Source organism: Epargyreus clarus, unplaced genomic scaffold (assembly GCF_041222505.1).
Source record: "Epargyreus clarus isolate Ecla_fem2 unplaced genomic scaffold, WU_Ecla_fem_2.2 ptg000006l, whole genome shotgun sequence".
NCBI classification, from domain to species: domain Eukaryota; kingdom Metazoa; phylum Arthropoda; class Insecta; order Lepidoptera; family Hesperiidae; genus Epargyreus; species Epargyreus clarus.
In genome coordinates, this window is record NW_027332214.1 from 1,266,897 (window position 1) to 1,289,256 (window position 22,360).

The window sequence follows — 22,360 nt, forward strand, 5'->3', positions numbered from 1 at the left end:
ACAAAAAAAAAACATAATTTAGCTTGTAACTACAACACTTGTCACTACAACCAGCCCCAAATCATAGAGCCCCCAAACTAGGTTCTTCAGGATAGCAGGACACGGATGCAATTTCATAAAGCAATTTAAACCCACTCGGTCAAGTTTTGGCCTACAAAGAACACAAAAGTAAGGAGTGTATAAGGGTGCTATGAGGGTACTCTGAACGCAAAGGAACCTCAGAGGCTCTTGTACTTCTAGCAAAGGCCTCTAGGAAAGTGAGATACAGCGGTCCCTTTACCAGGGCTTTTAAAAGTAGTTTTAAAACTGTTTTTATCATAAAACTAACCAAAAAATAGATTCCTTTTATATTATTTTTCTATTTTTTTTGTGATTCGTGAATTCGTTGAAAAATCTATGTCATTTAACGATCACTCTCTCATTTATCTCTTTTAACACCGAAGTAGCGAACAAGCATGCAGTTTACGTTATGGTCTGCCGCCACAGGACCAGCTTAATATAGACCAAAGTTCTACCTGAAGCTGATCACAGATGCATCGCCACACATGGTAGGTTCGTAAGTCAGCCGGTATACATACCTTTCCACCGAAAGGCAGAGTTACTTCGCGTTAGATATAGGTATGGAGGTGATACCACGGTTAAACCATATGCTACTGACTTTTAAATTGATGTTTGCCCTGTCAGCCTATATCTAACTAATTTTGTGTTCATATAATCATAAAATAATATAATTTGGATTTACTTTGTCTTAAAAATACTCTGTCTGTCTGTCACCAGCTCCTAAACAGATAAGATACATAACCAAAGTACCAGGGCAACAGGAACTGGGAGTAGTCGACACCCCACGGAGCTGCCAGCCGCACGCCCGCGTCTGCACAACGCTAATTACTTTCATACCGTACTATGTATCTGTTTGGTTTAGTATGTCTCTATTTGGTCACGAATATTTGTAATTGTACTTTAGTTTATTAAAAATGAAAGATTCTGTTAAATGAGACTGATGTTCTGATATTATCAATAAAACATCTATATTATGACGACCTAACCGCCATATCTACTTCTTAAGTAATTTAACAGCGATGTTGAACATTAATTTCTAACATTACAGGAGGCGTTCCAACTTAGTCCTGAGGCAGCAACGCATCTACTCGTATAATTAATCGACGTTAGCACTTCGAATCTCATAGTTGTCCGTCAAAGATATCCATGAATAAAATCGTCAAAAATCTCTACGTGGTCATGAATTCTACTACTACCTATATACTAACATTACTTATAATATCTGGACTAAATTGTTATTTCGATGAAGAACTAATGAACAAAGTCTATAAACATGGACATCAGACTAAATTTAGTTCTTTCGACTTTAAACGTGTCACGTGCGTAGCGCAAACACATACTTTTCTATACAATATTTTGTAGAGGTTTGGCCCGTACCTGCGCGGCTGTGTCACTGTAGATATAAATACGTACTATATATTGAAAAGAAATCCTTTGTCTGGCACGACACGGTCTGATACGGTCTATGTCTGTACACGTAAACAATCCCCAAAAATTAAGCATTATTCACTATTACAACGCAACAAAAACAGTTATTTTCATATTATTTACCTCAAAATTAAACAATATATGTATACTAAAGTACCAGGGCAGCAGCAAGCGGAGGCAACGCCCGCGGAGCTGCCAGCCGCACGCTCGTCTGCGCGGCGCTAATTACTTCCATATCGCACTACCCGCTATGAGACGCGTAATTTTCCGAACACGATACAATACTATTTAAATGATATACGTATCAATTTGTATAGACGCTGCATTAATAGTGTACAAGTAGGGAGTAGTGTACAAGTAGGGGGGAAGTGTTAAGGAAATATGATACTGAGAGAACATGAAATTATGGGTCATATTTTTTATAGGAATGCCTTTTCGGAGTTAGCTACTCGTACAAATGAAATATAAAATTCATTTTACCACGCTTGTTTTCTTAGATTGTTTGTGATTGTTATATTAATATAACCGCCATTTTCTAATACGTCACTTTACTATTTTCTTTTGACAGATTGACTTAGTGTTGTTCGAAGTTCAATACCTACTAATTCTCGAATCGTTTTTCGATACAATATTTTAGTTGTTATGTTTTTAGGTAGTTAACTGATACTGGTACTGATATACTATAGTTATTTAGTAGGATAGGCGCGTAAAAGTAAAACCAAAACTTATACGGGAACAGAATACCTAACTAAGCGTACTTTCAAATCCTGAACTCTTCAAATTATTTTGTATTAGTACAAATTCCACACCCAAACTGCTATACATTTCGAACACATATAGAACAGAATTCCACATCGAAAGTGTTCGAGCAGTGGCCCAAAAACTTGGGGGTGCGGGGTGCGGGGGGCCCTCTCAGCCCTCTGTAACTAAATTTTGAACTGTCACGCAGATTAATGACGCTAGGCCCGTGCGATACGCGCTAATGCCTGTGGATTTGTGTGGATAAGACAGTCGAGTATCTTTTGCATGCGGGGTGAACGGGAAACCGAAATAAATAATAAAAAAAAAGCTCTACACTCACAGCCCACACTAGGATTCCCTGTATCGTGGGTGCTATCGACGCACACAGAGACAAATACACAAACATCCAGACCCAGAAACAGAAATGTAATATCATCATTTAGAAATCTGTCTGGCCGGGGATCGAACCCGGGACCCTCTGCTCGTCAGACCGGCATGGTGACCGCACCGCCACGCGGCTCGTCAAGTATGAAACATAGTTACTAATTAAGTCACAATGTATACAATAAATGGAGTTTTAAATAATACTTAAATAAAATTTTGTGTACTTCCCAGCCTAATCTAAGGATGCCAAAATCCAAAAATACCCTTTTTTTAATCTTTGTGCTCCTAATCTGGGCTAATATTTGTAAAAACGAAACCAAGTTTCACGAAATACTCAAATCAAGATTAACGATTTTTATAAGTAGTTGCAAAATCTTAATTTTATATTTTTTTTTTTTTTTTCATGCATTTATTAGTTTATCGTGCAATAATAATTATTATCGATTCTCTGCTTCAACGTTTAGTGTGCATATATTATGACGTCATAATTCCTATTACAATAGTCTGTTTACCTACTTATTCAAACTAACCTTTGTACCTAAAATTAAGATTTGATAAGCTACCTATTTATTTAATCCATTTTTATCTCAAAACAACAGACTACTTAGTTCTAATTGCAATAACATAGATATCGATAACAATCGATAGAAAACATCAGTATTTATTTTTCGATATTTCTATAATGACTAAAGAATTTGTTAGATGATAATAATAATGAAAATAACATGTTATTTATATTGTTGTTTTAAAATTTCGACAACTGATTTGGAAAATTTTCAAAAAGTGTTCATGGGCAGCAGTAGCCACTTACCATCAGATGTATTGAATGAACATTTCCTACTATCATTTTTTTTAAAGCAATCCAATTTTTTAATTTAATGCGTTGGTATTTTACAGAATATCACAACAGCAGTAGGTATTCAAAATATCGTTGATTATTTAATCAATTAGTTATAATTACTAATTATAAAATGAGATAAGCGGGTATAATTAGACAGGTATTATGTCTAAGCCACAGGTAATCCTCTGTTTGATAAATTTAATCAAAATAATGCCCGAAATTATTTGTAATTCAGCTAATAACAACTTGATGTATATCACAATGGAGCTTTTGTACATTATTGTGTTCATTCTTGTTGCTGATAATTTAAATGCTAAATATTCTGCCTAAGGTTTTTTAGGAATAGCAGACGAGCATGCAGTCCACCTGATGGTAAGTGGCTACTGCATGGACATCTGTAATCAATAGATATTCCTACCTGAGATCGGCCACAGTAGCACCGCTACCTCTGAGGACTAAGCTGGAACGCCTCGGATAAGTACGTCTCCTTTACCACACCATTTAAACCAGAACACAGCAGCGTTTAACACTGCTGATATTAGGCAGAAATAGGTGTGACGGTGTTACCGCCTGAATCGAATCACAGAAGTTTCTACTACCTCCAGAGTGGAATAAAAAAAGGCCTTTGGTACCACCTATTTACTAGTTCCACATGTCTTCTTGTAGTAATATTTATGTATAGAATATTCATTATTAATAACAGATGTTCACAAAGGGTGATCGCTTAACATAAGGTGGCATGCGTACTATGTCCCTTACATACATTGACAATTACACATATATTGCATAACTTAAATGTTTTTGTAATCCATCATTCACTTATTACCGTCCCCTCACTGTCACTTAACATAATTAATGTAATTATAGATGAACAAACATTAGCCTTAAAAAAATGTTAAGTGTGTGTGAAGTTTGTCAATTCGCAGTTGGGCGAGGTAGACCTAGAGGACACCCGTGGCCCAGGATAGTACCTAATAGTTGATAACGCCAAAATATTAATAACAAAAATAATCAAATATTTTTAAAACGTGGTAGAACCAATGCTTTAACCATAGAAGTACCACCACCACCTATTTCCAGCATGAAAGTTCCTGCGTTTCGGTGGTAGGGTGTGGCTGCTACGGTTACATTTAAGGCTACCTTCTTATCATTCAGAGTTGCAATCCATCTGTGATCATCTTTGGGTAAAATAGTCTATATTATGGAGTGGGTTACAGCTATCCGAGACGCCAGTCATTTACCATGAGTTGGACTGCATGCATTTACTACATTATTGATAAAAAAATCTTTCAAAGCACCTATGTAAACATTTCCACAATTTATTTTAAATAACACCCTACCATCAGGTAGACTGCATTTACTACATTAGATAGATAGATAGATAGATAGATATTATTTATTGCACACTTCAATAGATCGTAACAATACACAATTGTATAGGTTAATTGTATGCATTATTCATATAAAAAAAATCATTCAAAGCACCTATAACAATTTCTCCAATTATTTTCCAAGTCGTATCCACACTACCTTACCCGCCGCCGGTGCGAGGGTACGGAATGGATTTCGGAAATCGATTGCCTCCAAAAATATTTACAGCGACCACGTGCGGGCGACGCGCGACGCACGCACTACGCTACTTGTACAAATGTACACATATTTAAATGGAATGAGGATGAAATACAGCTTTAACGTTAACATTTTGAAAAATATTAGTTAGTCTCCCAGATAATAAGTTGCAACTGCCGACCGTGGATGTCTATAATCAACTGCAGATAGGATTAGAGTCGTATGAGGTCAGATATGCGTTGCCAGTTGCCAGCTTTGAGAACTAAGTTAGAACGCCTCGTAAAATTATCTTTCCCTTTTCTACCCTTCAATACTGAACAGAGCAGCGTTTAAAATTGCTGTTATAAGGCAGAAATAGGTATGGGAACGGAGCTGTTGGTATTGTAAGGCAGAAGTGCTGTTATCAGTAGGTATTTTATAAGATATTTCTCTATAAATAGATGGCGCTACCTGCAAACATTAGGTAGAGACATGAATTTGATTTGAAAGTAATGAATGAATTTGAAATTAATTTAATTTGAAATTAGAATCACTGTACGGTTTCCCAAACACTATGGTTTCTTAACAACATTGTATGTTCTCTCGTGGATTACCAACAGCGATAATTCAATTACGGGCTACGAGAGGCGGTTAAAATTTAATAAAGAGTGTAATTACAAAACCAGTATGGCCATTTACGCGGCATTTAAATCATAATATTAAAGCCAAATCGAAAACATAATTTTGGTACGATATTTTAATTTATGGCCACACCACAGCATAAATAAGCGTGAAATCCCCAAAAACGTTGTCGATACGCAAAATTTATATGTCAACACCGGCCGCACGGAAGCCAATATTACCATTAGATAAATATTCAACATTATAAATAAACCCCGACCTAGCCAACATGAATAAAAACACAAAACCACTTTAATATAAATTATGAAAAACATTACACATTGCCACACGCGCAGTAAACGTCATGACGATCAGCTGATCAAATATATTGCTACTATAAAAAGTGAAAACGCAAACTACGCGCCCCCGTAGCGCTGTCCCTTTCGTGCGGATGAACGAATCGTAGGAAGGAGCGAGAGGGATATAAAGTGAGTCGCGCCGTCGCGTAAAATGATATATTAATGTCAGCTGCGTTTAGGACCTCGTGAGTCTACAAAATAATAGATGGTCACAAATAAATTACTCGGCGAGTGCATTTCTGAACGAAATTCGGCCGGCCGTCGACCTCGACCGTGGCGCGTAAATCACGATTGATATACGGCTTGCGAAGGTCGCCATCTTGGATTTTGCGTTCGAAATTTGAATCTTCGCTCGATTCGATCGTTTTGGTACGTGTCAACGGAGCGTTTAGCGGTTTCTCGTGACTCCGACAAGCTGTTAACAATAACAGTACAATAAATGGGTCCTGGAGACCGAATCCTTCGTGTTTCTTTTCGATACATCGATGCCATAACATAAACATGAGCTTTGGGCTCGAACTAGGTCAATTCCGAGATCGGTTCCGAGAATGTTATTGACAGGGAGTTAAGTAATCGTGTTTGTCAGGTTTAATCTTATAATTAAACGGATTTTATGAAGATTTGAACAGTTAAATGACAGAAAGAAGATAACTTATTAATCCGCGTCGCCTCGTCTACAAGTTTCGAAAATAGAAGCGAGATTATTTTTTACAAAAATCTTTATCTGTTATTCAAATACGGCGGCATAAAACACTCGCGTACATAATATTAGATTGTAATGCATAATTTTCACACCTATTATGTGCGCTAACAATCGGACATGAATTTTATGGATTCTATTACGCCATGCAGAAATACAAAACGAATTCTAATCAGATTTTATGTAATGGCAATACCGCCGTAACAGGCAACACTTGCTAATCATACGTCAATCTGACAGTTTATCGCGCCATCTTGGAATGGCTGCAACAATTACACAAATTGTTGATTGCTAAACGTTTTCATGTCCGCTCTGTACACTAATTGCTGGTTAATTTGCACTGTCTGTTTGTTTTCCCTGTCACATGTCGTTTCGTATTAGTTTTTTGTTTTGACGAACTAGGTAAACGTAAGAAACAAGAAGTTATTTACATAACAAGCGGTGTTGTCTGGTACGAATGTATGAATTACATTTGAATAATCATAAGAATTACGAATAATGAAACATTGAGATGCAAGTTTTCAGTTCAATATAATTCTTCCTCAATCAATATCTTTCCATAATTATGGTCACCAATTAGCATGAATAATTTCTATTGCAGTAATTTGTCATACATTCCCTTTTCATCATGTTTATAATCACAATAAAGAAATGTGCCATAATTAAGCCATAAAATAAAAATATACTTAACTCCGCGTTACACCGCGAGTAGCTTTTTAAATAACAATATGAATATGAACAATATGAATATGAATAAAAAAATAATTGAATATGTATTTAGATTTATGGTTTTTAGCCCTAATTTTCTTATTTCCGCATAACATAACCATTTTTTCCGTCAACAACAAAAAAAACAAATCAATAATTTTGTACTGACCATGGCATTTATCGAAACGGCCCATTGTGTTTAATTAACGAATAATGCACAAGTTAGATACATATCATTAGTAGCAAACCACATTTGTATGGTGCTGGCGGTGCGGAACCATTAATCACTTTTGGAGGTCCGTAGGCAGTGATTACACGGGAGACAATGGAAGTGCATTACAGTACGATATTTGCTCGCTCGATGTTTCGGAATATTCCGATAACTACACGGATTATAATCTGTGATGCATGAACAGGCTATAAATAAAAACGAAAACGTCAAACTTCCATAGACAAGGAAATTTGACATATTTGTTTTTAATTTTAACTAAATAACTACCTTAATATTGCTAAACTACTAATAACTAACTACTAATATTGTAATTAAAAAAATTATGGAAACCAATAACATTTTCAAAAATTAAAAAGTTATGACTGATATTGATCCGGTTATTGATATAATGAACTCCACCTCAAAATGAGAAAGACAGATCACGATCGACGCGAAAGAAACCGAGCTCATTAAAGCAGTAATTAATATTGTACGGCTAACCGACACAAACAAATCAACGAACAGACGGATAAGGCGATAACACGATTTGAAATAAGCTTAAAAAAGCAATAGCGTCCGTCTCTTTTCGCCAGCGCTGAAACGAAAGAGACAAAACCTTCAATTTCAGTGCTGTTCGCGTTTTATGATAAATAGCAAAACGAAAACGCTTGAGTGTGTTCTCGTGTCCAATTGATATTGTTTGAATTAAATTTATTTTATGCGTTGCGTTGCGAAATTCGTGCCAAATGAATACGCTGTTTCCGAACTGACAAAATTCCCGCGCATCAAAATTGAAACGGATTCGAACGTTGATTTTTGAAATTGGAATGAATACGTCATTTTAATGACGTGCATGAATTCGAAAGCGTCCGGGATATTTGTTTTATATTTCAAATTGTTCTATTCGGCAAATTGTTAACGAAGAAGTTATTGACTGGGGCTTATTTCAGTATTCATCGTTCTTGTATTGAGCGTAAAAATAACTTTTGATACACTTATTGTATCTATAACTTACACCAATTAGTCCTACTATTACAAAAAAAAATATTTTAGAAAAAATCCAATTACTAAAAATATTTATGATAGTTATGACAAGTGAAAAGCGAAAAGCTATTTAATTTTTTACCAATAGCAACACTGGTAATAACTTCGGTATAACATTTGTCTATGGTCCATCGATATGAGACCATACGATCGATATCAGTTAGGTCGATATTCGATTAAGAGGCTGTAAGAGCAAGACTTTAAAACGCCATAAGTGCTACGGGTGCCTTAAACACATTTTTAACGCTACCTTAAACTTTTATGGGCGAATTTCGTTTGTTTATTACAAATGAGAGTTCGAACACCAATAAATTAAAATGCTTTAATGACCTAATCAAAGTTTATGACGCGAGGCGAATCCCGGACTCCTAGTGTTGCCCGATTGACTTATTTTGCTGAAAAAATGGCCGACGACCGTAATTATTTTGGTTTTATGAAGATTGGAATTTTTGTTAGTGATTTTTACAGCCACTTTGATTTATGACGCTTCCTGGTGACTTACCCATCGCATCTGTAACAAAAGAAAACATTTTTTAATTATCTGTGCAAGGTGATTTCATGTGAACATTAAAATTAATTAAATCTTAAAAATTGTGTAACTATTACTAATACGCTGAATATTTATATTATTTCATTTTAAATAAAGAATTTATATCTACACCAAAACCATGCCATGTGTATGTAGGTATAGATAGGCAAGACCATAGACAATATTAAAAAAAAGAACTAAATACCCCCATAATAAATAATAATAACAATTTAAAAATGAAAAACCCACACAAGATACATATCTAGAGTAATGTTTTACCCGTTATCAATTTTGAGAAAACGCTTATCAGGCTATCGTGACAAATTTGACACATTGACAGCTCCTTGACAGTTTGACAGCTGATGTTTGGTGGAGCATAGAGCACTTAATTAATAGAGCCTAAATGATCAATTAAAAGTTGTTTCATGAGTCAAGACATCAACTTGACGGAGAATAAATAAATAGTAGTTCTTATTCCAATTACAAAACATATAAATAAAAATAGAATAAAAATATCTTTACATTTCTTTAGATATTTTGTCCTAATCAATTTATTAAAAACTATGATCCGATAAATGGCATTGGTTTACATAAGTCTTGCTATTACAATAAAGGGTATATGACACGTATCAAATGTTACTTTGACTAGTACCTATACTATGTCCTTATGCCCTTCAATCTACTATCACTATGTCTCAATAAAACCAAGCAACAACATATTCAAACTTGCGCAACTTAGCGCCACGATTAGCAAAATCAAATAGCCAATAAAAAATTCCGTCCGAACCCGGGCAGCGGACTAGTGCTAAATAAATAATTAAAGTAAGTTTTTCCCGGCCGTCTCGGCACGCTCGCTGTGCCGGTTTCATTCTATTTACATTCCGCGGCCGGTTGCACGCTCTGCCGGTTAATTGCTCTGTCGGTTGTTCAACGTATCGTAGTGATAAGGTTCATTCAGACGCAGTTTCTGGTGATAAAGGCTTTCTTGTATTGTCGTGTGACGTAAGTTTGTCTTAAGGTGGTTAAATTTGGTTCAAAGAACATTGTGTCTATAAAGAGTACGTTTTCTCCAATTTTTCATATGATATCGAAAATTTGAATATACTGTTAGGTAAAATATTAACCGTACATTTTGGTTATTAGAACAAAATAGACATAGAAGTAAAATAAACTATTAACATAAAAAACTTTGTAAAGAGTGAGCTAGATATGATTTACCAAGTAAAATAAGTATGTCTAAAATACTGATATTATTATGAATGGTAACTGGTATAGATTACAGCATACATAATATAATTAGAACGCCATTTACAATCTTTAACATGTAATTATTCATTTACGGCACTTTGACACCTTTTTCCCTATCTATATACAATAGGTATATAACATTTTAAATAAAGAATATAACTTGTCGTCACATCATCATTTGCAATGATATAATCATTCATCATCTCATCATGAGCTCGGTCATCACCCAAATGTACAATGATTATACTCATCATGAGCTCAGTTATCACGCGATATGAGACGGTTTTGCTCATCATAAACTCAGCTATCACTGGTGAACATAACCATGTTAGCAGTTCACAATCTTAGTTTAAACAAGCAGCACCAAAACCATGTCTCAGCTAATCCGAGTGTAATCTGCGATCGGGGATCACCGAGCGGTAACCGATCGCGGCGCGCCGGGCCGCAGTGACGCAACCGTACTTGGAAATGTACGTATGATTCCACTTACTGGCTACGGGCGGGCTCACATGGAGACGCATTTTTTGAAAGTCAATTATGTGTGTTTATTTTATGTATTTTATTATATATTTTTTTATTTTATAGTTTAACCTAACGATTAGGGAGACGTGCTACCTGATGGAAAGTAGTCAACGCCGCCTATGGACATTTGCAACACCAGAGGATTCGCCAATGCATCGCCGGCTTTGTATGAGAGCTCTTTTTGCACCTTTTTTGAAGAGCCCCATGTCATAGCGCTCCGCGAATACCTCAGGAGGAAGTTCATTTTTATACAAACTTTCATTTCATAAAAATAAACTTTAAAAAATACTGTCTTAGTGCTCATCTTCGTTATATAAGAAACTGTAGAAAATGTATGGTTCTGGACTTCTAGAAATTTGCTGTTTTTTTAAAGATTTAAGTAGCAGTATCCTGTGGATGTCAGCTAACTTACATATGTGGCGACTTTAGTCCCTAAGAGTCTCGACGCATCTTTGGTCGGATTTAGGTAGAATCCCTGTTCTGTATGGATTAAGTTTTGGACGTCTATTTGGCCTGCTTATTTCTCATTTAAAGCTTGCTTTCAGATAAAACACTGAACTTTTCAATATAGGTTAGGTTAGCATGTATAGTTATTTTATCCTCGTATTTGGTTCTCAAAATGTTTTTCCAAAACAATCGCAGGCCCATGTGAGACAGCGCTAATCCGGTTGCGTGCCTCGCCGGCGAGTGGGAGTCAGTCTTAATAAGCGGCTTATATACAATAATAGCGGTGCATTCGTCTTACAAATCTCCTCCAATATCGACCTTAGCGCTTGCCCATACGGCGAGACGGCAGTTGACGCATACTTCTATTTATGTCGTGGGTAACAGTTTCAATATTTGGACATAAAGTGGTAACTCGTGGTACGATTCTGGAGTCGACCCCGCCACAACATTTTTTGTCTAATAGCAGTGTTAAGAGCTGCTGTGCTCTGTTTTGAAGGGCGTGTTAAGCAAAAGATGCGTTCTAACTTAGCCTTCAAAGGTAGCAATCTAGTGTTTAACCAAGATACGAGTAGATACTAAGATAGACCAGATAAGACAATCTGTTCTGGTTCGATTTCAGACATTCATGGATGGCAGTCCACTTATAAGGACAGAGGTTGTTATTATTCCAGGTGAATGTAAGCCGCCGCTTACGGTGCAGTTCCCGCTGAAACTGGAACGAGACATGTACTAGATCTCGCGGTGAAACACAAACATTCTTATTTTGCACGAACTTGCTCTGCACTCCACTTGCCGTTTTTGTACACTGTTCCCCTTGCAATGCGGTACGTATGACGTGCTTGAATGCAGAATGTTTCAACGTAAATATTGTGTTAGTTAACCTTGTCTTAACTTAGTACCGCTAAATAAAGATATTGTTTACAAAGTTAGCTACTTTCGAACTTTGTTTTGTATGAATTCGCTTGTGGTTTGCTGTTTTATAGATAAAAAAGCTCTTAAAATAATTAAGCACTTATTAAAAAAAGAAAGCAGACGTGCTCGAATACTGAACATAATAAAAACGCTTAAAATACAAGCAATTAGTTTTATCACACTCAACGACACGAGTAGAGAATGACCAGGGCGGCAGAACTTCGCGGAGGTGTCTATAAATTTATCGACGGCGACACCGCTAATGCAGGACTGAGTGTCGCTGAGTGATAGCGCGAGATACACCGAGTGACGGTAAGTGCGATCGCTTGTACGGCTGATACCGCTGCCTACACGCGTATGCTGCCCTGGTACCGAACACGACTCGCTCATTACTTTTTCGTCCTTTAGGGACTAAACCCCAATAGATCTCGACTATTCAATGTTTATGAGGGGATCGTAAATTTAAATTTTATGTACAGCTAGTCGGTTGTCAAAATGTACACATGGTGGATAATGGTTTGTTTATCACATCTATCTTCAACAGGCCAGGAACTTTCTCTAAACGTTATCAAAATAGAGATCTAACGACAAAGATGTCCGTACTTTCCTATCTGATCATTGGTATTCACGAAACTTTAATTAGCTACGACCTAATGATTTCACAATTACATAACATAGCATGTTCCTTCTTGAAAGACATTTTGTAAAGTTTCGAAACATAGAAAGCTGCCCACCTATGAAATATTTACATTATTGTAATGAACTTTTAAATAAATAAATAATCTCCTACTCCTTTAATCCTACCCAAGGTACCACTGGGTGCTATGAACACACATAAAGACGAGTACACAAAAAGGTACTTGAACCCAACACGAAAATTAATTAAAATAATGATGTGAACCCACCGAGGATCGAACCCGGAACACTATGCCTGTCAGAATACGTTAAGTTGGTCTAAATAACAAACAAGTAATACAACAAAGAACTATTATATTACCAATTTGCTCTATCATTCTCGAATCTCACTTCAATATACTCGTAACTCAAAAGCGAACCTAGCCCCGTTCAATACCACCTGCATTTACAGAATCAAAAGATTTGCCATTATCATACCCGTGAGCGGACCGTATCCATACCGTATCTTTATCATTTCCCGGGCGATCCCGGAGCAAATCCCTACATCCGGGGATCGAGCGGGATCCGGTAATCCCGGTTAATAACGCCTCGCAAGCCCCGCAGATATTTGATAATGGCGCATTAGAAAGTTATAATTGCCCGGTTATTATTACCCGGTGATTGCATCAGGAAACCGTTTGTTTGAATGCAATCATGTTGAATTGTGGACGATTCGTGTCTAATGGAATGGATTGGATTGTTTCGTGAGCTGGAGGCACCGCCGGAGTTTACATTTTCATTTTTATACGTAAAACCATTTTAGTAGAAAATTAGAGATTTATTTTAAAGTTTTTTAATTAAAATGCCGTTAAATCACATTTCCAAAAATAAGCTGAAGCTAGCAGGAAAATATTTCTTACGTTTTTCTAATTTTACAATAAGCAGTAGCTTGTAAATCTATTTACAAAAAGACAGATAATTAATTTTGATTTATATATCTGTATTTTGCTGGTGTATAGTTGCAGTCGTGTTCGCTAGATTGATTTAGTTATATTGTTCTAATGGTGTAATTTAAGATGTTGTTCAGAAAATTTAACGTCAAGTTTCTCAACTGCTTTTTTAAAATTACTTAAAACTCGAATAAAAAGTATACAAATCTGTATCTATATTTTCACATTACAGACATCCTTGTACTAAATGTTTCCGATATTGTACCCTAAAATCGCAAGTAATACCCAATTTTGATATTTCCACCCATAAAAGGGCATGAAGGGCTATGGGAATATCCCGTAAAATTCCCATAGTCCCCTCCGGTACCAGGGCTTCAAAAATATAGAGAATTCTACGGCTAATGATTCCGCGCTCACACGAAATCCTACCAATATGGAATCTACGAATACCTGGAAAACAGACGGGAAAACGGGAATGCTTCCCCTCCGTGTTAAAAGAGAATATATCGTGTGTAACGAGAAAGAAAAACGTTGGAAAAATAAGTAGAATGTGTTAGGAAAAGCTTAGAACGCAACCTTTACTACAATGTGTAATGAAAGAGTCTTATTATAGAAACGTTTTGAATGAGTGCAATGAACTAATTTAACTTTTAAACAAAATTGAACTACAAACGAACAATTGCCGCATTACTTAAGAACAGTCGTCGTCAACTCATTACTGTCCCACTGCTGGGCATTAGTCTTTTCTCAGAACGAGAGGGATTTAGACCTTTCTATTTTAAAGAGCTCTAAGGCATGTAGGTTTTCTAACGATGTTTTCCTTCGTCCCAGCAAATGATAATTAATTTCCAATACCTACCTACATAAATTTGAAAAAATCAGAAACCTGTCTTAGATTCGAACTTCGGAGGCCTAGGTACAACCACTCGGCTATCCCTAACTTAAATACCTAAGAATTGATGGTAGATACAATCACTAATTTTGCTGTATTCTGGTTTAATATGTGTACCAACTATACAAAGATTGCGTGTTGATATATCACATAGTAACATGACACCAAACGTAAGTTCACAGAACTTAAAAACACGTAAACCAGCAAAGCTGTAGATACACGTAGATACGTAGATACATCATAGATAACTCCTATCGTAATGTTTCAAACAAGGCGTCTCCAACAACAGTTGCATTTACAATTGTGTTCGTGTTTATAAGGTGAATTGTTACGCATTAACTTTTTTATCGTCGTACACTCTTTGATCTCCGCCCATCTGTTCGGATTTCGTCGTAAGGGCTGGCCACACACGTTCGTTTACGGTTCGTAACGATTTTACAACCAGACAAACAAACATGCGGTTCCTAGCAACGCAGTAACGTTACCGCAGCGTTAGCCACTATCAAAGGGAAACCGCCCAATTTCTTCGATTCCAGCCACTACTGCGAACTGTGAAAGACCGTGTGGAAAGAATAACTCTTTTTCATTTCGTTCCACGTCTTGTATGTCATAACATGTCGTTTTCAATTCAGTGGTCTGTTGGGATTTTGGAATATTTAAGTCATGACTTGATATAGGAAATCTAGGAATATCTTCAAATGTTAGAATTCGTTTAGGTAATTAGAAATTGTTGAGAAGTGTCTAGTTACTATACTTGAATCTTATAAGTTTATTTTTAAGTAATTAACTACTCGTAACAAGATACTAGCAATTCCTGAAGCATGTCTAGTATAAGTAGATGATATAAGTCCAATTACAGCACAACTATAAAATCTCACATAAAAATGCGACCAATACATAACATAGGAAACGCTTAACACATACTTATTTCATGAGAAATAAAGAGATGACCACGAATCGCTGCGAATATACGAGATGACGTCAATATTTTCATTAAAAGCAGCGTCTCAATACAAAGCCGAGTGATTTATACTTGAACACAGCAATAAAACGAAACTCCACTGGCGGTTGGAGAAATTTTCTATTTGGACGGACAAAGGGCACAATTAAAGACCATTGTTCGAAGGGCCGGCGCACTCGGCCGCGATTAGTTCATTATTATATAATTTTATGGCAACACCATCTCCGTACAATGGTTGTCACTGGACCTATGAACTGCCCTTTACTCGGATGAAGCCTGAAGTCATTAAATCCTTAGAGTATCCTGAGCATCAGTAAGCTGATTCTATTTTAAGGAAAATTACGATTGACTCAAAGATTAACTTAAAGGTGTAAGTATTTCTATATTTACTGAAGATACACATAGAACGAAGAATCCTAAATAAACACTAATTTTAGTGTCTAAATTGTCGATCTTATAAATTCTAGATATGGAGAAAGAATAACCAATAAAAATTTACTAGTCGAAAATTACTACGACTTTGATGATTTGGTTACCTTTCTTAATATATATCCGTAACTTCTACTAAACCTACCTTCTTAATAAAGAGTGTCCTTAAACATGTACAAGCAGAGAGCAGAATAAAACGGATTAGCAATCATATTCACAATCCTTATATCCATATTACTATGTCCGTAAGCGCTAGATCAAATCAACTAATCTTTGTATTACCTCAAGAAACAATTAATGTTAATACAAGATTATTCTTAGCGTAAACGAATTCAAGGGAAAAGATTATCCAAATAGTACCGGCTAATGTAGATAGACAAAGGAGGTTCCAGGAATGCTGGCGCTTTGATATGCCTCCAATAATAAATACAGTTGCTTTGCTGCTTCCGCTGGCAGACAATTGGTTGGGATAAAGTGCATTTGCTCGACTTCTCAAAATTCAGTTATTTATGGCTTTGTAACAACGCGTTTAGTTACATCTTTAGTAACGATTTAAGTAACATTAAAGTTGTTATCATATACTTAGAATTTTTTATATCCTGTATCTATGGTTGTTATAAAACACATTTGAGAAATTCTCATATAAGTGGCAATTTATATTTTTAAAAATAAATTCTTTAAACTTAATTATATGCCTTTTGACTGATTGAATGAAAATTAAATAGGTAGAAACTTATTAGAAATTTACTAAGTCGAATAATTAATAATAATCGATAGACTAAAAGGTACAGAATATTATAATTTAAAGATCATTTGCTTAAACGGTGAAGGAAAACATCGTTAGAAAATCTGCACACAACCTACTTTAAAAAAGTTATCAAAGGTGTGTGATGCCAACCACACTAAACTTGCATGATGAACCTAATGCCAAGATCCTCACTTAAGATGATGGTAGAAACAAATAACTGACGACCTGCGTGGCGGAGCGGTCACCATACCGGTCTGACGCGCAGAGGGTCCCGGGTTCGATCCAGGACCAGACAGAAATTTAAAAGATGAATTTAGGTTTCTGTTTCTGGGTCTGGGTGTTTGCGTATTAGTCTCTGTGTGTGTCCATAGAACCCTACAGGGAACCCTGGTGTGGGTATGTGAGTGTAGAAAGCGTTTAAAAGCGTTTAACTGTAACGTAATGTGTGATAATAACCATAGATAGATAATTAACAGCACCTTGTATGTAACTAACTAGTATCAGCAAGAAATGACACAAATTATACAGATCAGTAGATCCGATAACAGCTGAACGAAAAAGTAATGGAGACAAAAACAATGCACTTAATGATTCCACACACACCCTCAATCTCAGTTCACATTGTTTTGCATGGCGTCTAATGAATAACAATACTCTTTGGTTATAGATATTTTTAGGGTTCCTTACACAAATGATCAAAACCCTATTACTAAGCTTCCGCTGCACGTTTTCGTCACGGGGCTGTATCTCTTGAATTGAAATATGTATACAATTTTTTTAATGCCTGCTAAAATAACAAAGAATAAAAGATAAAACAATAAAGAGGACACTTAAAAGAAAACGTTTTGTTTAGAATATATTTTGAACCATAATATATGGGCACTTGAAATTGCTATTGAAATACGAGTAATATATATAACTACAGATGCTATCACAACAAATCATGAAACAGAAATAAAGCTAAAAATTCATACAAGAAACATATTTTTTCAGCGAATTCAACTGCTTGATCAATCAATTGTGATACTCGTACACAAAAACATAATGGTACTACGGAACCCGTCATTGCCAGACCGACTTACACTTGCCCGATTTTTTCAGTGTTCCCATCACCGTACCCCTTAGTTTACACAACCGTTTCCCAACGTTAATTACCCTATGGAATACACTAATGTTTGCATAGAGCATTATTATTATCTACAGATTAGCCAAGTTACGATGCTGTAAAGATAACCGCCCTACCGTCTTATTCTCCACCGTTTGTTTGGCCTTAACAGCTCTGATAAGAGTATGTCTCAGTTTATGATTGTCATAGGTTATGAAAAGTACTTGTAGTCTTTGATGTAACGACTTCATTAAACAACTCTGTCTTTCAAGCGCCGGCTTCTTAAGTCCCAACTACATTTGTTAACAGTTAAGAAATATCGAAATCGTCGAACACGTACAGATGAAAGGAATATAGGCCACGGATAGAACATTAAAACATCGCGTTCTTTAAAACAAAGTTATCAAGCATGTATGTAATCTACCAATTCGCACTGTGGACTATAGTCTATATCGCTCAACAGTGGAACAGTTATTGACGTTGGGCCATCCATCTGGACTCTTCAAAAAAGGTGCAAATGGAGCTTTCCTCCAAAGCCGGTGATACATTGGCTCCACTGGTGTTGCAAATGTTCATGTACGACAGTGACTCCTTTTATTACACGGCCCGTCTGCTTCATTGCTTAGGTATAAATATAAAAAAAAAATAGTCATGAAATATAAATTAACTATAATTCACTGTTTTCTTAACACATTTGTAATGGGAGCCATTGAGAATTATTTGCATCTATTACACCAATGTTAAGTGCTACACCACGTTCTATAATAGATGGCCTATGTTTAGTCTCCCTGTGCGGTTGCTGTCGAATGGTCCATCAACCAGCAAGCTGTCCAACCAATTACCAGGCGAGCATAGCGGCTCGGAGCTCGTTTATCCAGCTCTTTGATCTAGAGCCTAATTATTACATCAAGTGTGCAACGCTCATGACGCCCTGGTATTTCTGGTTCGTGTCGCGCTTTGATATTTTGATGGCGGGCGACTGCTACGAGAAAATGCTTGCTATAGGGATGTTGATTCTCTCAGAAAAAGATCGATTCTTTAATCGATTTTAATCGAAGTATAATAAATCGATTCACAAAAAAATGAAGGCCCAAAGAAGCAATTCTCCAAAAATCTATCTTTTCGAGATCGATTAAAATAATCGATTTTTGCCCAAAAGATCGATTTTGCGATTAATCGGTCTCAGATTGCCATCCCTAGCTTGTTAATTAATGTTTTTTGACTACGATATTGTATACCGTTTCCAGGTCAGCATCAGATGATTCTGCGAAGTACATCGAAGTGGAGATAAGATTATTTTCGCGTATGTAATGAGGTCATAGAAATGAAAACAAGGTTAAAGGAAAATAAAGTCTCACATTGCTATCCTATCTAAAATTGAATGCTTATCTTATATATAAAATTCTCGTGACACAATGTTAGTTACCGTACTCCTCCGAAACGGCTGTACCGATTTTCACCAAATTTTACCTGCATATTCAGGAGGTAGGTCTGAGAATCGGCTGCTGTCTATTTTTTATATGGTAAGGGTTGTTCACCCTTAACATTTTTTTATTTATATGGCAACACAACGTTTGCCGGGTCAGCTAGTAATATCTAAAAATTAGCCTGGAATTCGAACCTCGGACAGTCAATAAAGAATAGCTTCTTACATTCATAGGCCCACACTAGGATTGCTTGAGTCGTGGGTGCCATGGACACACGATGGAACCATGCCATGGATACAAACACCCATTCAGAACAGATATCCAATCATTCAGCATTTTGATGTTTGCCTGGCCGAGGATCGAACCTAGAACCGTCTGCGCGACACACTAGTAGGCGACCTCTTCACCACGCGCGTCGTTCAACCCACAGTCCAAGAAATCAAAAGCTAAACCCAACAAATGCAAAGCCCGGTCAAGCCTTCACCAGTCCCATCCATCCTCACGCGATTGTCTACAAAACTAATTTGTGCAACAATATCGTTGAGGCCGTAAAACGCAAAAAGCAGTAAAGGTTTCGCACGTTGCCCGGATGGGCGGGGCCGCGCCGCCCAGCGTTTGGCCGCGGCATGCGATGCTCGTGTCTTTATTAGCGCTGCTTTACTGCCGATCAGCACCCTAGTGTTTCTCCTCATCGCTTCCTATCCATGTACCTAACGTCTACTCTACATTAAAACTCATTCGCTTTTTAACCTCTTAAATTTTCTGTAATTTTGCGTCTTTATTAGCGCTGCACAATGCCGATCAGCACCCTAGAGTTCTTTAAATCAGAAAAACAATGATACCAATTTGCCCTTGGCCAGTGCCGTGGATTGTGGCCTTAATCTTTGAGCAAAGAACCGTGCCCAGAATTGAGACTGTAATAGTACAGTAACAGTGAGACAGCATCAGTAACAAAAGACGACGATTTCATATAACTAAGGAATATTAATATTATTAACCATTAACCATATAATTTACCAAGAAATATCTAACAAAGCTAAAATCTTCAGAAAATTACAATTTTCGCTACAATTAATATAATGGCAACATCCACCTATCGGAATTCCGATCCTGTTCACTTCGTCCATCAACCGACATGAAGGGTGCCTGGGATTCCTCGGGGGCATCTCACAAAATCCGCGTGCCAAGATAAATTGTTGCAACCGGAGTTAATAGAAGAATAATGAAACAATTACCCGTATTGGCGTTGCGTGCGCCCCCACGCACTACCAGGGGTGCATAGGAAAAAAGAGCCCGAAAATAACTCTGATAGACACTTTGCGTGCTGCCCACTATTAGGTACTGCCCTCGCTATCCAATTTGGCACATTATCGGCGTTAGCATTGCATAGACAATAATAGGAAGATCGGTTCGTTCGCACCTTTTTTGTTATTTTAATCTCATTAAAATGTAGTTTTGCTCGCCGGGAACATATGGCCGAATTAGGGACGTTACGCCTGTCAACCACGTGATCGGTTGGTGTAAATCGATGTTCTGTGCGAATGGGCGCTTTTGTTTTTGTTTTTATTACAACCTGTGTCTATCGACAGTGGCGTATGTATATTTTTAATTTCGACAAATAGCACCGAAATATCGTTACCTCCGCTTTTAGTACGTAATAGAAAGTATACTATAATAATGACGAAAGGATCGTCGTAATAATGACGATAGTGGAAGCATCTAATGTAATAGTATCCAATAAGTGTTTAACTAGACTTATTTTGTCAGTTCTATTTATGGCTACCCACAAAATAACGTTCGTTTATAAAGGGCCAGACATCCTTGCCTGTCACACAGATTAGTCTAGAGTCTAGACGAGTGTAACGTTACTACGCAACAGAATATTAATATTTCGAAAATATTTTCGACCAGCAACAGTGTTTATTTGCGTCCAAACATGCTTCTGGAAGATTTGACGTAACATTTTTTCTAATGGAAACAGCCGAGCGTTATCGCGTAAGTAAATGTTGTCTATAGCCAAACTTCTGATCTGAGGAGCAACATCCGGCTTTATCTAATCTACGGTCAGTGTTTGTGAAGGCAAGATGAAATCCACTGAGATACGCATGCATACCTACAAAATTCTATCAAAATACCCACAAAATAATTCCCTATTTGACACAGAATAAGAATTATAATCGTTTACAAAATGGCGGCGATTCGTGATTGTCTATACGCAACGCCATCTTGAATTTGCTACAATATCAGTGACAGATAAAAGTTGGCGCCACGTATGTTTGTGGCCTGTTAAATTCTTGTATTACAAATATATTCGTGTTTGGAATTGTATTTATACTGTGATCAGTAAGCTAAATTGATAACTTTTTATGATGTGATGGAATGAAAATAGTAATGTATAATTTTTACAATAATCGGTACCCAGTTTTTATGTAGTTTGTTATTTCGCATTGTAATCATGTATTCAACACATACCTATTTATTTTAATTGTATTGCTACAAATAATAATGTGAATTCTTTCTAATTTGATTTAAATACATTTCATAAAAAGCAGATAAGAAAGACATAGACATACCATAGACAATTTGGCTACTTACGAAATAAAAAAAACTGTACAAACGGATTATTGATATACTTAATCCAAATGTACACGACGCAATAAAAAACATCATAGACACGCAATTTTTTATGCGAATCACGCGACGCATTGAATAGTGATGTGCTGTGTTCCGATATCGTTAATTTCGATCTAATCGCTCCAAGACCACAAGTATTGTCGCTACAGATTACTGTTGCTTGTTTGTCGAGCCCATTGACTTTTGAGTGGTTTTAAACAAACACCATTGAGCTGAGAACAGGAGAACTCTTGTGCACCCCTCAGCAAATAACACTCACTGTATTTATTTAGAAAAGTCTAATCTCGCCGAGTGGT

General features: G+C 36.6%; 1 protein-coding gene across 5 annotated transcripts in view; it reads right to left on the bottom strand.

The window, feature by feature from the left end:
- Positions 1-22,360, bottom strand: part of hth (Meis homeobox homothorax) — a 349,085-nt gene that overhangs the window by 169,121 nt on the left and 157,604 nt on the right. For 4 of the 5 annotated variants that reach the window (XM_073073577.1, XM_073073574.1, XM_073073578.1 and 1 more), the window contains exon 8: positions 9,148-9,156. The exons of the other annotated variant lie outside the window; for it this stretch is intronic. In XM_073073577.1, the coding sequence (XP_072929678.1) occupies positions 9,148-9,156 (9 nt within the window). The remainder of the gene's footprint in view (positions 1-9,147; positions 9,157-22,360) is intronic. 5 annotated transcript variants of the gene reach the window in all.